At 39.9% G+C, this 16,847-nt stretch overlaps 1 protein-coding gene across 3 annotated transcripts in view; it reads left to right on the plus strand.

Annotated features, from left to right (window-relative positions):
- LRGUK (leucine rich repeats and guanylate kinase domain containing) overlaps positions 1-16,847 on the plus strand; it is a 96,044-nt gene that overhangs the window by 30,442 nt on the left and 48,755 nt on the right. For 2 of the 3 annotated variants that reach the window (XM_043873304.1, XM_043873302.1), the window contains exons 7-11: positions 1,756-1,899; positions 4,822-4,902; positions 6,490-6,576; positions 7,913-8,019; positions 14,201-14,320. In XM_043873304.1, coding sequence (XP_043729239.1) covers positions 1,756-1,899; positions 4,822-4,902; positions 6,490-6,576; positions 7,913-8,019; positions 14,201-14,320 — 539 coding nt within the window. Of the gene's footprint in view, positions 1-1,755; positions 1,900-4,821; positions 4,903-6,489; positions 6,577-7,912; positions 8,020-14,200; positions 14,321-16,847 lie in introns of those variants that run through there. The other variant, XM_043873303.1, reaches the window with a different exon arrangement.

A 16,847-nucleotide genomic window follows, 5' to 3' on the forward strand; every position in this document is an offset into this window, starting at 1 on the left:
TTACAGTTTATCTTTCACATCTATGGCACATCAAAAGTCTTTAGGAAGAAGTGTATTATGTATAAATTTGATATGTGGGCATATTTTAAATAGGATATTGAGGTCCTATTTCAATAAGTTAAATTAATATGAATATTATGTTCAGTGTAGTTTTTTCCTTCCCTTTTTCTATTACTCTTTCTAGAACTTTTTTGAACAGTAGGAAATCTGACTTGGGCAAATGGGGTCATTAGTATTCTTCCTTCTCATTATGGAATTTTTCAGACATATATAAAAATAAAGGGAATAGTTTAATGAATCCCCACATACTATCATCCAGCTTTATAGATTATCAACATTTTATTAATATATTTTAAAGAACCATAAAATTATATTAATGGATATAAATCTTGCTCATTATTGAAGTAAAATCTTATGAAAAATTGGGTGAAAATGAGCTCTTACTATTAAATGTATCAGGAAACATGTACCAGGAAAAATATTATAAATGGTAGAGAATACTATAACTTCTTAGTTATAAAGTTCTCAGTAAAAGTTTTAAAAGTTTAAGGATGGGTATAACATGGCTTTAATTGAAACCTCAAAATTACTCTTTATTGTGATTCTCAACTCAGAGTTTAGCTTTACTGGGACATATTCTTATGCTTCAAATACTAATGAGCCCAAGGAATTTTGCATGTGTTGGGAAATGTACAAGAAAATGCAAATTGTTGTTACCACCATAATTTGTATTATGGATTCATGGGGATTGGAAAAGAGAACAACATTTAAGTTTTATATCTTTCTCTGTTTCATGGTATTGTCTAAGAAGATGTTTATGTGTGAATTATTTAAGAACTTAGTTTGTGTATGTGTTGTTGTAAAACATGCCACCCCAAAATGTAGTGGGGTTGAGAAATTCTATTAGTGAACCATTTTGTTATTTTGCAGTTCTGTAATCTGAGCTAGGCTCAGCTGGGTGGTTCTGCTGGTCTTCCATGTCCAGCTAGCAGATTGACTGGGGGCTGGGCTCAGCTGAGATGCTGCAATAGCTGAGATTCTTCTCTCTCTCTAGTCTCCGGGCTCCTCTCTGTGTAACATCCCCACAGATTCTTTCTAGAGGAGCTAGAGTTCTTACAAGGCAGCTCAGGGCTCCAAGACACAAGAGGAGCCACTGCCAGGCCTTTTTAAGTCTTAGGTTTGTAACTAGGACACTTCTGCCATATTCTTTGGGTTAAGGCAGGTCATAGGTGCAGCCTGGATTCAAGAGGAGAGAAAGGTACCAAGAGCATGAATAAGCAGAAGCATATATCAGACTACCACAGACCTTGTGATATGAAGTGATTATATTCAGAATATTTCTGAAAACAGCGTAGATGTGGGAGTTGTAGTATTCAAGTGGTTTGTTAAAATGGCCATGAATTGTGTTAAATTTATATTTCTAAAGAGAAGCATGGAGTCATGCAGCCATTAGGCTTGAGGTTAGCAATGTCCAAATTTTATACTACCTAGCTTTTGTCTTTCCTATTGAACAATGTTTCTATGAACATTCATCTGCTTGTCTCTAGCAAAAAATATTATGTTCAGAGTCTTCCAGCTACAATACCGTGATTTCTTTCTATGATGTATGTATATGTGTTTAGGAAGGTGAATGATGGGAATAGAGTGAGACAAGAATGTCTTACTGATTTTAAGAGGTTTGAGGCAGTACCCAGAATGAAAACTTGTCACTGCAGTTTTCTCTTTAGGACATTAAGTGTATTTTATCTATTTTAGAGCAATAACCAGATTGAGAAGATCACAGGTTTGGATGACCTAAGAGTCCTGCAGATCCTCGATCTGAGCCAGAATCAGATCAGTAGCCTCCAAGGCTTAGAGGGTCATGATTTCTTGGAAGTGATCAACCTCGAGGATAATAAGGTAATGTCATACTTTACGTGTCTTGGTTTTAGTGTCTACATAAGAGGACATTTTAGGACCCATTATTAATGTCTCAAGTGCTATCATATTCAATGCCAGCTCAGAAATATTCTAGAAAACCTCCTGGAGCAATAGGTGAAGGACTTTTTTTTTTTTTTTTAAATAAATAGTGATTCTTAGCTTTTAAAAATGCCTAATTTCATTATTTTGAAGGTTTAAACTGCAACCAAGTGCACATGACTTTGTGAAGTAGATATGTTCATGTGAAATTTGGGGTAGAAAGATTGCATTAGGAATATCTGACATGTCAGAGCAGGGAAACTGGAGCTAAGAGAATAGCCTCAGGCTTGTGTTGCCTCCATTTAATGAGAAGAGACACTGGAAGTGAATTCTCATATCTTATTTGTAACAATAGCCTATGTTTGCAACTTGGATAAATTTGGAGACTGAACTTATTTAAATTTCCATTCTGGCTTAATGCACACATTACTTCACAAATTTTATCAATTGGCTTTCATTCTGAATTATATTTTATTTTTAATAAAGCATGTGTGCTCCTAATAATGATATATTCAGTTAGTACCTGTAGCTCACTTCTGCTGCAATAAGATCTACATTGTGATTTTATTCATCTTGAGTACTTTGTTGTATTTTTGGGAAAGATCTCACAAGTAAGTTGATTATTTACTTCTTGAAAATGAAAAGTCTGGCTGACCCTAAAAGAGACATAGAGACTATCTGGGGTAAGATGCATTTCTGAAGAGACTTTTGTCTGTTCAGCCATGACGGTGCTCATTAGCTGGATCCAGTGACTCTTTCTCCAGTGAGCTTCCATTAGCTGTTATATTTCTAAAAATCAAAAAAAGACAGTCTTTAGGTCTGGCAAGAGTGGATTTTTAATAACAGGAAAAACTGTTCCTCCTCATTTTCATGTGACTTGCATATTAAATTGTCAGCTTCTAATACATGTAAATCCATGGCTGATTCATGTCAATGTATGGCAAAAACCACTACAATATTGTAAAGTAATTAGCCTCCAACTAATAAAAATAAATGGAAAAAAAAAATTGTCAGCTTCTAAGGTTAACTCATTTGTTCACTGTCACATTGTCTTATGAAGTCATAGACTTCATGAAGTCATTAGACTTTAAGAAGTCATAAGACCTAAGATGTCATAAGACCAGGTTCCAAATCTCTTCATATGGTTTTGTGGTGGTTGTTGTTCAGTCACTCAGTCGTGTCCAACTTTGCAACCCCAGGCTTCTCTGTCCTTAACCATCTCCTGGAGCTTGCTCAAACTCATGACCATCAAGTTAGTGATGCACCCCAACCATCTCATTCTCTGTCATCCCCTTCTCCTCCTGCCTTCAATCTTTCCCAGCATCAGGTCTTTCCCAGTGAGTGAGTTGTTTGCATCAAGTGGCCAAAGAATTGGAGCTTCAGCTTCAGCATCAGTCCTTCCAATGAACACTCAGGACTGATCTCCTTTAGGATGGACTGGTTGGATCTCCTTGCAGTCCAAGGAACTCTCAAGAGTCTTCTCCAACACCACATTCAAACGTATTAATTCTTTAGCACTCAGCGTTCTTTATAGTGCAACTCTCACATCCATACATGACTACTGGAAAACACATAGCTTTGACTAGACGGACCTTTGTTGGCAAAGTAATGTCTCTGCTTTTTTAATGTGCTGTCTAGTTTGGTCATAGCTTTTCTTGCAAGGAGCAAGCGTCTTTTAATTTCATGGCTGCAGTCACCATCTGCAGTGATTGTGGAGTCCTCCAAAATAAAGTCTGTCAATGTTTCCATTGTTTCCCCATCTATTTGCCATGAAGTGATGGGACCAGATGTCATGATCTTGCTTGTTTTAATGTTGAGCTTTAAGCCAGCCTTTTCACTCTCCTCTTTCATCTTCATCTAGCAGCTCTTTAGTTCCTCTTCGCTTTCTGCCATAAGGGTGATGTCATCTGCGTATCTGAGGTTATTAATATTTCTCCTGGCAGTCTTGATTCTAGCTTGTGCTTCATCCAGCCTGGCATTTCAAATGATGTACTCTGCATATAAGTTAAATAATCAGGGTGATAATATACAGCCGTGATGACTCCTTTCCCAATTTTGAACCAGTCCATTGTTCCATGTCTGGTTCTAACTGTTGCTTCTTGACCTACATAATGGTTTCTCAGGAGGCAGGTAAGGTGGTCTGGTATTCCCATCTTTTTAAGAATTTTCCACAGTTTGTTGTGATCTACACAGCCGAAGAATTGTTGCTTTCAAACCGTGCTGTTGGAGAAGACAGAGTTATGTATAACTCATAAATGTACAGTTTAGCAAAGAGTTTTCAGGTGAATAGTCATGTAACATTGACATCAAGAAATATGTCATACAACTTGCCATTTTTATCTTTTCTTAAAACAGTGACCTCATTGAAAAAATGATAGAGCTACATGCAGTAAGAAGGCTTCCCCAGTCACAAATAACCACAATAACCAGCAGAAGCAGTGGTGGGGAGGGGGACTGGGGAACTGGGGGCTGGACAGGATGAGTGATGGGGAGAGTCACGTAGCCCATGCATGCCTTTTTTATATTTTTTTCTGTTTTTCCATACTATTTCATTCTTGCCTTAAATATGGATGAGATGAGGAACATCTCTCTACCTCACTGTTCTCTGTCCAGAGGGGAGAAAATAAAATGTGGCTGTGAGTTTACATTTATTGAAGGAACACGCAGTAATTCCCTTGTTCTGTGTGACTTTATGGAATTCTCATTGTAAAGCTAGATATTCACAAGAGCAATTTTTAAAATAAGTTGAGTTTAAAGGATCCAAATTAGCTCCTCTTATATTATGTTCTATGTTGTCTTGGTACATTTAGCCTGTTGATAATATTGTCTATGTGTGTGTGTCTTTGTTTTTTGGTTAAACAGATTGCTGAGCTGGATGAAATAGAATACATTGAAAACCTACCTCTCCTTCGAGTTCTCAATCTCCTAAGAAATCCAATTCGGGTGAGATGTCCTTTGTTTTGGGGGTGGAGGGTAGGGATGAGAAACATTCTTGGAATTCTTCTTTATGAAATACTTTTGATAGAGCATGAAGAATGTGAATACAGTGTGTTTATCACCGTTCTCTATTAGAAGGGTAAGCAAAGTCACACCTGTGCTCCACCGTAGGTGCAGGTAAAGCCTAAAATTGAATATTAGTTGTCTACTCTGTATGACCATATGTGACTCATCCAGGTGGTAATAAAGTATCAAGAGGGAGCTGTTGAGATTATAGAGCAATGTCTTTTTAGTGTAAGAATGCCTGAGGTATAGATGGAATGTGGCTCCTATGTTATATCAGGGAGAAGTCTAAGATGAGACACCTAAAGAAATTATCCTGGGGGTCGCTGTAAAACTGCCATTGTAAAATGATTATAGGAAAAAATCATATATTTCCTAGTGATTCTTCACCTTTGGATATCAAATATCCAGATTTTTTCTTTTTTCTGGATCCTCTCTTTTTTGTCCCCAATGATAGATCCTTTCTGCTCAACTCTGTCCCTCCCTCTCTGTGCAAATGTCATTCATTCCCCTTTGAATCTATATCCTTCACTCACTTTGCCATAGATTCTTGAATTTGTATGTATCTCTGAGTACCTTTCTTTGTGCGTGTGTGTCTTGAGAAACATAACTAGGCAAGCAAAAAATCAAAATGAAAAATGAAAAGTACAGTCTGAAAGTAAAAACAATGCTTGGTATGGGAATAGTGGCAGACAATTTAAAAGCATCCTCTGGAAAGAAAGGGGTTTAAAGTGGCCATCCCTCCCAGTTCCAGACCCACAAAGAGCATCCAGGTGTTTGCATAAATAAATAGCGCAAACCCTTTCACACATGTTACCTCATTTATTTATAAACCCCTCCCACATATGCACTTTGAAGTACACAAAAGATGCCATTATATATTCATTTCGTGTGTATTCTCATCTACAAAATGCATCACCCACTTAATATCTTTCCCTTCAAAGAGACGTAGCTTCTTGATACAACATAACTAATTATATTTCTAAAAAGCAGATAATCCTAACAAAGCAGATGATAGAGTATTAAGGGAATTGTTCTACAAATGAATATCATTTTATTATTGTAAAACAAATTCATAATTAATGATACAAATTTAATATAAAGCAACACAAAGAAATAATGAGGAATTAATAGTAAAGACTACTACTATTATAATAATGAAACTCCTTTAAGTTAGAAGATAGGGTTTCAATCACTGGCCACGAAACATTAGATGAAATACTTCACGTCCCTGAGCCTTAGGTGTTTTTCTCTTTAGAGATGGAGATAATCAGGTTTGTCCTGCTTATCTCACAGGGAGATTAACAAGATCACACATTTGAAAGGCTTAATAAGTTACAAGGCAGAGTCTGCATTTGAGTTGTTAATATAAGGGGACTGCAGTTGTGAAAATGTAAAGACTTTGTGTGTGTGTGTGTGAATGACAGCATTAGTGGGTAAAAGGCCTTGGCTCATGAAAGCAGGTTGCTACTGCTTATTAATTTTGGAAAAAGGAAGGTAACAAAATAACCCTCTTGAAATTTTAAACAGGAAAAACCTGACTATTGGTCCTTCGTCATTTTTATGCTACTTCGATTAACAGAATTGGATCAGAAGAAGATTAAAGTGGACGAAAAGGTATGTAGTCATATTTCACGTGTTTATGAGTTGATAGGTCAAAAGCTCATGCCGCCTGCTGCAGGACCACTGCAATCTAGAATTGAGCATATGACAGTATGCTCATCCATTATTTATTTAAGGAGCATTTCCTTTTCCTAGAGTCTGTTTAACCCTCTGCAGAGCTGAGCGTCAACACAAACGCAGTGAAAGCCCTGCTTTTGGTACAGTAAGGAGACTGGCCATGGGAGACACAAGCAGCCTTTGTGTACCTAGGCTGGCAGCTGTAAGGCTGACTATAAGTTTGGAAAATTATCATATGTGGAGGGTGTGTGATTCTGTGTTTCTCTAAATCTTCACTTAATAATGAAATGAATTACAGTGTCATTCTACCACATCACTGTAAAGGACTCAAATCGCTACTCTGGTATTTTAAATCCTTTATTCTCCATCTTAAGATAATGATTCTTTTCTGGACACATAACTTGAGAGTAACCAGACCTTGAATGCTAGTACCTGCCTCCCCACACCATACCTGTGGTAGCCAATTTGTCATGCTGTCCTGACAGGTGTCAGCTGAAATCTCCACTAATGAGGGGTTTCTTACACCCGATGCAAATTTGAGATGGGAGTGAAAAAGCAGGTATAAATATGCAGAGAGGCAGATATATTCCAGTTCATAAATGCCTTTCTGAAATCTTGGTTAAAAATAGTTATAGATGCTGGTCTGTTATTATTCTCACACTCAGAGCCGCTTATTAGATTTCTCTTTCCCTTTAATGTTTTGCAAAGGGAATAACATTTGAAACCACACATAGATAAAGATGTGGTAGACAAGCATACTGTATTTAGAGTGATGGCAAAGCCGGGGGACAGACAACTGTCTGTCATGAGGAAAAGGCCCATATCTTTGAAAAGAGAAAGTTATATTAAAAGAGGAGGAGGTTTAGCAGTATTTGAGATAATAGGAATAGTTCTTGGTATGATGGCAGGAGGAAAACTTCTACAATAACAGCTACCTGGAATCTAGAACTAAGAATTTTATTACTTCTTCTCTTACTAAAAGTTGAAACATTTACTGTATTAAAGGTAATCTTAGACTTTAGAGGTTTTGTTTTTTGTTTTTGTTTTGCTTTTTCCCTCCCAAACCAGAAAATACAAAGAAATAGGTGATCAAGGGGCTCCAGTTCAATATTTTAAAATAATTATCATTCTTTAGGTTTTAGGAAAGCTAGAGTAGACATGAAGACAGAACACAGATTCCTGGTTGCATGTCTAGAACATTTCAGTAAAGAAAGTCTTATCTTTCTTGTACAATGAATTTTTTTTCCCCTTTGCATTTCTAATTCTGGAAAAGATCTCGGCCGTGAATAAATACAACCCTCCCCCGGAAGTGGTCGCGGCCCAAGACCACATGACCCATGTGGTCAACAGCGTGATGCAGCCACAGAAGATCTTTGACAGGTATTCTGAGAGACGCCTTGGGTGGAACTCGGGGTGGTCAGCACAGGACAACCTCCTCATTTCCCTGGCTATCTCTCTTGTGACCCATTCCTTTTTTCACCTCTCTGAGGAAGGGATCAGGTCTTCATTTGACAGGCTGTGTTATCTCAGATATAGCATATCATCATCACATGTTCAAACATGGGACTCCCTTGTTGGCCTTTTCCCAAGTGTGGCAATAAGTGGATTCAACTTACCTCTTTCATCTGGACCCTTGAATGGTGGCTAGCCTGTTACTTGGTAGTGAAAGTCACTCAGTCATGTCCAACTCTTTGTGACCCCCTTGGACTATACAGTCCATGGAAGTCTCCAGGCCAGAATACTGGAGTGGGTAGCTGTTCCCTTCTCCAGGGAAGCTTCCCAACCCAGGGATCAAACTGTGGTCTCCCCCATTGCAGGTGGATTCTTTACCAACTGAGCTACTACCAGGGAAGCCTGTGACATAGGATGGTGAAATGAAAAATGAAAAAAAGTTTGCCGACATACCTGCTTTAGGAGAGAACACCAGACCCTCGCCTTATCAACAGAGCATTGTGATGGTCTCTATCATTGACAGTTTTTCCTTAGCTGTGAGTGGATGCTAGAAACCCCTGCCAAAGAGCACCCATGACCACAGGTTCTATATTAGAGAGTTCGTAGAATCCCTGCTTGCCGAAGGGAAACTGAAACAGCCTTTCCACGGGATGCACTGAGCTTCAATCAACCCCATAGGGAGGAGTCACCCAGCTTGACTGAACACAGGAATAGAGACCCTCACCTCTAAGTTTGAAGACAAATTTACCACAATTTCTCCATTTCTTTTTAAACACTCTGTGGAAGCAGATGGCCATTGACACTATAAGTATAATACAGAAATTCTATCAGTACCCAAAGGCATTATAAAAATGCTTGTAAAGTCTCTGGGTTATAAACGGCTCCTCTTCTTCATGTGGTCTGCTCCTGTACTTCACCCGGTTGGTTTCCCACAGAGAGAAAATGTTTTATTTTGCATCCAGGACATGATTTTTTACATGTAATTTAATCATGTAGACGTTGACAGTTTTATATATTTATGGTAGCCCTCTAGGTGAAATGATTTATCATTTATTTGCATACATCTGGAAAAGCACATTTGATTTAAAAGAAGGGCATTTATTGTCCTCATTGTATTTATTTTCTAGTTTATGAGATTGTTAGTTGTTTCATGCTTTAGGGTACATTTATATAAAAATATGTATCAAACAAATTTACAGCAGTGTCTGATAAACACACATTTCTTGATCATTTCTGGCTGTCAGACAGAGAATAGCAAATGGCCAAGCCACCCTAGATGCCCTGGGATGGAGCAGTGTTCATGATGTAAAGCTCGTGGAGATAGGAGGAGGCAGGCCATGTCCTTCCCACCCTGGGTCAGGACACAGCTCCCTGGCAGCCCCAGAAGTCAACCTCCAGGAAAGAAACACTGACTTTTTCTCTTGGAACTTTTAGGCTGTGATACTGGGGACTCACTGTCCTCTTTCCTGGCGAGACTGGAGTAAGGATCCAAATGATATGGCCAAGTGTTGACTCTGGCCTGGTAGTCAGTGAGGGCTTTCTTGCTCTCTCATATGACAAGGTTCTCCAGACTGATGTTGTCCAAGCCTTGTCTGGACTCTGAAATCAGCCATTTCTCCAAGAAGCCCTGGTTCATTTTAGTGAGAAGTGGTATTTCCCAATCGCAGTGTGGGCACTAGAGACAATCTTGACTCCTGGGTTGGTCATTGTTTTGTAGGTCTTTTAGTGGACAGAAGCTAGAAATGGATTTCCTTCCTTCTCTCCCTCCCTCCTTCCTTCCTTCCATTCATTGATCCATCTACTGATTCTTTTTACTATCCATCCATCCATCCATCTTGCCTATTTGTTCCTACCTATTACATCTACTAGGCTTCCCTGGTGGCTCAGGCAGTAAAGCATCTGCCTGCAATGCGGGAGACCTGGGTTTGATCCCTGGGTCGGGAAGATCCCCTGGAGAAGGAAATGGCAACCTACTCCAGTACTCTTGCCTGGAAAATTCCATGGACTGAGGAGCCTGGTAGGCTACAGTTCACGGGATCACAAAGAGTTGGACACGACCGAGCGACTCCACTTCACTTCACTTCACTTCATTACATCTACTTAATCTTTCATGTCTATCTAATCTGTATCTAGATAGCTCTATCTAAAAATAGATAGTAAAATACCTCCTCAATTGACACAATTCAGCTTCAAGACTACATTTGAGCTTTTACTGAACTTCATCTCTGTTACATCTGTATCTCCTTTTCTCCCTCACCAAAGGCAGTGAAGAAGATGAAATCAGAACATCCCATGATTACTCTTGTTTTAATGTCCCATATTATACCACAACAGTATCAGAATACCAACAGTAATAATTACTGAAGCATTAAAACCGTTTTTGCCGATGTTCTTCCTGTTAACCATCCCCCATTGTTTTTTGTTTTGGTTAAATATATATACACACACACACACATAAAATCTGCCATTTTAACCACTTGAAAGTGTACAGTTTAGTGGCCTTAATTATATTCACAGTACTGTGCGACCATCACCACCATCTGTTTCCAAAAGTTTTTCATCACCCAGAACAGAAGCTCTGTAGCCATTAGGTAATAACTCCCCATTTCCTGCTACTCCCACCCCCTGGTACCTTCTAATATACTTTCTGTCTCTATGAATTTGCCTACTGTATATATTTCATATAAGTGTCAATCACTCCATTTTAAAAATAGTGCACTGTATTTATATTGTCAGAACATATACCCATCACACACTGTACTTTCTCCTTTGCTGTCACTCAGCCTTCGTTCTCTGGGTAACTGCATATTTATTGCCCACTGCCAGCCCTTACAGTGATGCCTCTTGAGTCCTTTTGGTTGTATGAAGCGTGTTCTTTAGCACATTCTTTAGGAAGGGCTGTGCAATCAATATCTCTTGAAATCTTCCATGTTGATAATATGGAAGATTATCTGCCCTTTACACTTGAAAATCATTTTTTGCTGTATATAAAATCCATGACTCACACTTTTTTCCCTTGAACATATTAAAAGTGCTTCTCCATTTTCTTTTCGTGCAAAAATTGCTGTCAAAAACATGATGACAATTTTAATTTTCTTTCCTGTATAAATCATGTGTTCTCTTTCTAGCTAAATAATTACCCCCACTTCTGCCTTTTTTTAAGGAGAAGGAAATGGCAACCCACTCCAGTATTCTTCCCTGGGAAATCCTATGGACAGAGGAGCCTGGGGGGCCACAATATATGGGGTTGCAAATAGCTGGACACACCTGAGCACACACTGTCTTTTACTAGACTATGCCTTAGTATTATTGTTACAACATTTCTAGCCCAGTTGTTCTGGGCTAATATTCTCAGGAATGTTGTATACTGTTATTTTTTTTTTTCAGGAAACTTTTTTCTTGAATGACAGTCTGTAATATTTGCTCTGTTCCTTTGGTTTTGGTTTTCTCCTTTAGGAAGTAGATCTTTGCCTATCCTCAGTTTTCATCACCTTATTTCAAAATTTTTTCTCTTTAATCACTTAGAAATTATTGAGACAATTTTAGATTCACATGCAGTTGTAAGAGATAATACAGAGAAAGTCTAGATATTTTTCACCCAGTTTCCCTCAGTGATAATATCTTGCTTAGCTATAGTGGAATATCAAAACCAGGAACCTGACATTGATACAATCCATCAACCTTATCAGATTTCACGTTTTGCATGGACTCATGTGTACGTTTAGTTCTGTGCGATTTTATCAGATGTGTAGATTCACATGAGCATCACTCCAGTCAAGATAGAAATGGGTAACTTCCCAGGTGGCACAGTGCTAAAGAATCTGCCTACCAATTCAGGAGATGGGTTTGATCCCTGAGTCGGGAAGATCCCCTGGAGTAGGAAATGGCAACCACTCCAGTATTCTTGCCTGGGAAATCGCATGGACTCGGGAGCCTGAGGGGTACAGTCCATGGGGTTGCAAAGAATAGGACATGGCTGAGCACAACATACTTCCAGTCAAGATACAGGAGTTTTGTCACGTGAATCCCTTTGCTTCCCTTTAATAGCAATAGCTGCCTCCATCCTTCTCACCTTCCCTAATCTTTGGCAACTAATAAATAATCTGTTCCCCTTCTCTGGAATGTTGTCATTTCAAGAAGCCTATATAAATGGAATCATATAGTATATGTATAAGCTTTGAGGGTTGACTTTTTTTTTTTGCTTAGCCTCATTCCCTGGAGATTCATCCAAGCTGTTAAATGTATCAGTGGTTCACTCCTTTGTGTTGCTGAATAGTATTCCTTGTTGAATACACCACAATTAGTTTAACCAACCATCCCTCAAAGGACATCTGGGCTGATCCCAGTTTTTGGTTACTGCAAATACAGCTTTTATGAGCATTCCAGTGTAGGCTTTTGGACATGTACAGTTCCAGCCTGCCTGCTTTTCGCTGGATACCTGTTGTTTTGGGGGTTCTCTTGCTCTCAAATGCTGCCCATTGCTTCTTCCTGCACAGATTCCAGTGCCATAAAAGTCTTGTGGGTTTGTGGCTTTTCTTCTGGTTTCATTATCCACGAAATTTCGTCTGGTTTCATTTTCCATGGACTTCTGTTCTCAAGTTTTTCTGTTTTTCTGTGAGTGTTCAGAGGGATTGAAAACTTATGCTGCGCTGCCCCCGTGCTTCATAGAATCTACACCTCAGCCATGTTGTTTTCAAAATATTATATTTTAGTCTGTATTTCTAAAATTTGTGTCATGAGTGAAACCCACACACTTCAGCTCTGCCTGTTGCAAGAGATTTTATGTAAATTAGCCCAAATTGGTCTTTTAGACCTGGAAGCCATGCCTAGATTCATACCAGCTCTTACTTACTAGCTGTTACTTTGAGCATGTTAATTAACCTCTCTGTATTTCAGTTTCTTTGTGTGTTAAGTGGGGGAGAATGATAGAATCATCTTCATTAGCTTCCTGTGATAATTAAATGAGGTAATGCACGTAAGATGCCTAGAATAGTGCCTGGCACATAGTAATTGCTGATGTAAACATTAGCGATTATTATTTTCTTTGCACACGTGTTCTTTTTTATAGTAAATTTGCCATTTTATCTTTTATTTAATTTTTTAATTTTGGCTGCCCTGGGTCTCAGTTGTGGCATGCAGGCATTCTCTAGTTTCGGCGGTTGAGCTCTAGAACCTGAGGGCTCAGTATTTGTGGCACATTGGCCTCTCGAATTGCGGTGTGCAGCCTTAGCTGCCCCATGGCATATGGGATCTTAGTTCCCTGACAGGGACTGAACCCACATCCTCTGTGTTGGAAGGAGGATTCTGAACCATTGGACCACCAGGGAAGTCCCCACATCAGTGTTCTAAATCAACAGATAAGAACTGGAGCCTATTATACAGAGTGAAGTCAGTCAGAAAGAGAAAGAGAATACTGTAAATTAATGCATACATATGGAATTTAGAAAGATGGTAACAATGATCCTACATTCAGGGCAGCAAAGGAGACACAGAACAGACTTTTGGACTTAGTGGGAGAAGGCGAGGGTGGGATGACTTGAGATAATAGCATTGAAACATGTACATTACCATATGTCAAAAAGATGACCAGTGCAAGTTCAATGCATGAAGCAGGGCACCTAAAGCCAGTACTCTGGGACAACCCAGATGGATAGGGTGTGAAGGGAGGTGGGAGGGGGAGTTCAGAATGGGGGGGGGGGGCACATGCATACCGCATGGCTGATTCATGTCGGTATATAGCAAAAACCATCACAATATTGTATAGTAAGTATCCTCCAATTAAAATAAATTAATTACTTAAAAAAAAAGATATGAAGAAGTTTACCTCTGAGAGGGCAAGTCTTATTTCTTTCATTTTGAATTTCTTGGCGGGAAAACTCCATCAACCAGAAATGAATATCTCTCCTACCATGTTTTTCCTTCTAAAAATGGTGTTAAGGTAAATTCTTCGCTATTTAGTAATCAACTTGCCTGTGGAAAGTAGGACCGTCCCTCCATACCGTGTCTGCATATAGCACGTGCCGGATAGCCAGATTCGCCGTGACTGCGCCGTGGGCGGCTTTCCACGCCGGATGCGTTAACGCGCGTGCCCCTCTGCCCTGTGTTGCAGCACCCTGCCGAGTCTGGATGCCCCGTATCCCATGCTGGTATTGGCCGGTCCTCAAGCATGTGGTAAACGAGAACTCGCTCACCGCCTCTGCAGACAGTTCAGCACTTACTTCAGATACGGGTGAGTTTATTGGCTGCTAAGGCTGTAAAATGTCCGCTGTTGCTCACAATGGGTATTAATTTTAAGCAAGTTAAAAGGCATGCATAGAAGGTTTATGAGCTGCTTTGCCAGTTATTACACTGTGATATACACTGTTTATTTATTTTTTTTACTTTAACCCTCCAAATGTTTTGATGCACTCAGCCACAGCCAAAATCCGGCTCCAAGATTTGGAACTACAGGTGGTCTTAATTAAGCCTCCTGGTATTGGAGCATGGCCTCCTCCTGTTGCCGTGTGGTGTGACACGCGGATCACAACGTTGTGATGGGGGGTTGGGGGGTGGGTCTGCGCTCCAGTCACAGCCTCTCCTCATCACTGTCGGAGCGCAAGCTGCCAGCGTGTCAGCTGCTTTATTTCCGCTTAAGTCTTCCTCTTTGGAGGCATATTTCAGAAGGAAGGAACGAGAAATGACAGCCAAAGAGTTCCTTTTCCTTACCCTCAGGTTAGCATTCAGTATACCCTTTCAGTTTTCTGGGGCAGATATTTCACTGTGTGATTCCCAAATGACTCAGTTAAAATAGCCGGATATATCCAAAACACAAGAACCTTCCGGGGAAATCATCAGCTGGACTTAGAGACTTTTTAAAGGTTTCCGTGTCTCAGTTTTAGAGTTATTGCTGTGACCTTTTCAACTGGTTTCCTCTTTCCTTTTTTTACGTATAGCAAAGACCTTACTTTTAGATTAGTGATGTTTCTCAGTGAGCTGAGAATGTGACTACAAAGATACATAAGACGGCAAGAAAAAGAAATGTAAATTATGTTCTAATGCTATTACAGACAAGTTCCTCCCCTTAAGCTACATGTGTTCAAACAATGTAAACACCATGTTAAACAGGTTCGTTTATTTAGAGATCTAAAATTATATCCATCATTTGAACAACTCCAGGAAACAAATACTATAGAAGGATTTACTCATTAATCTATTCTAAACACCCTGAAGCAACAAAAAGTAAATTAAAACTTAACATCAGAATTGAAAAGTGCAGAGTGTCTTTATGCTTATACAGCGGTATGGAACCTGCTTCGAAAGATAAGTGGAGCCTAATGAATGGACGATCAAATTAGGGCACGGAAGATGTCTCCTGACTGTGGTGCTAATGTGTAAATGTGGAACCTTTTAGCGAACCAAACTGACTTACATGATCCAAGGCTTTCCTGCTTAGAAGTCCTTTCACATGTCTGACACCAGTTCTGTTGCAAATGGTTCAGAGCCCATCCTTCCTGTTTGTTTGTGGTTTGCTCTCTGAGGCATACGGGGCCAGATGTGTTCTTGGAGATGTCTGTTAACTCATCATCAAGGTTGTAATCGAGTTGGCCTTGACATTCTCACTGGAAAGCTAGCTCCCGCCCCAACCCCACTGATGTTCACTTTCATTGAATCCTGCTTTTCCACTGTTAAATATCTGTCCATCATGCTTGTGATGATGTACTTAATGCCTGGTTCCCCTGCTCGACTGTAAGCCCAGTGAGGGTGGGGACTACTGCCAGCTTTGCTCACGATTGAGTTCCCAGTGTTCAGCAGATGGCCAGGTGCTTCTACTTGCATGAGAAATATTTGCTAAATGAATGACCAAGTGATTGTCTGAATGGATGGATGAGTTAATTAATGGTATTATATGCAAAAGTGAGTGGGAAATTACTGTGCTAAGAAGCATAGGGGTTTTTTTTTTTTTCCAACCTCCACTGATAGGTACATGGAGAGATGAAGAGATTCATTCATTTGTTCATCCATTCTTTCTATAAAGATTTATTGAGTTCTTCCCATGTGTTGGGCCCTGAAGATGCAGTGGGAACAATATTGATGAGGCCCTTGCCTTAATGACTGTAATATATTTGGAAATAAGTGGAGAGACTCTGAAGGTGGGGAACTCAGACCTTAAATAGTTAGCCTCACATATGCAATTTGTCTGGAGGCACAGGATGACAAAGCAAAAATCCTAAAATGAGCTTCCTGCTCCTATAATGTTACTGTTGCCACTGCTATTTTTCTCCTCTGGATGGGGTTAGTGGCGAATGGAAAAATAACCTGAGTGGGAAAACCCCCAGTCACCCTCCCACCTCCCTCATGGGCTCAGAAGCCTTGTCTGACCATGCTCTGGCATCTTCATGGAGGCAGAGGTCAGGGCTTGTAAATAGGAGGGTCATTCTCAGAATTTCACCAAGGCATGGCTCAAAGAGCATGTCATGCGTGCTTGCTAAGTCGTTTTAGTTGTGTCCGACTCTTTGTGACCCTTTGGGCTGCAACCCGCCAGGCTCCTCTGTCCATGGGATTCTCCAGGCAAGAATACCAGAGTGAGTTGCCATGCGCACCTCGGGGGGGATCTTCCAGATCCAGGGATAGAACCCGCATCTCTTATGTCTCCTGTACTGGCAGGCGGGTTGTTTTATCACTAGCGCCACCTGGGGAGCCCAAAGAGCATATCATTGGACCATAAAGAGTATTAGGAAACCAGTAATTTCATGCAGTAAGAAAGTCAGATAGTACTA

The sequence above is a fragment of the Cervus elaphus genome, chromosome 18, assembly GCF_910594005.1.
Source record: "Cervus elaphus chromosome 18, mCerEla1.1, whole genome shotgun sequence".
NCBI lineage: Eukaryota > Metazoa > Chordata > Mammalia > Artiodactyla > Cervidae > Cervus > Cervus elaphus.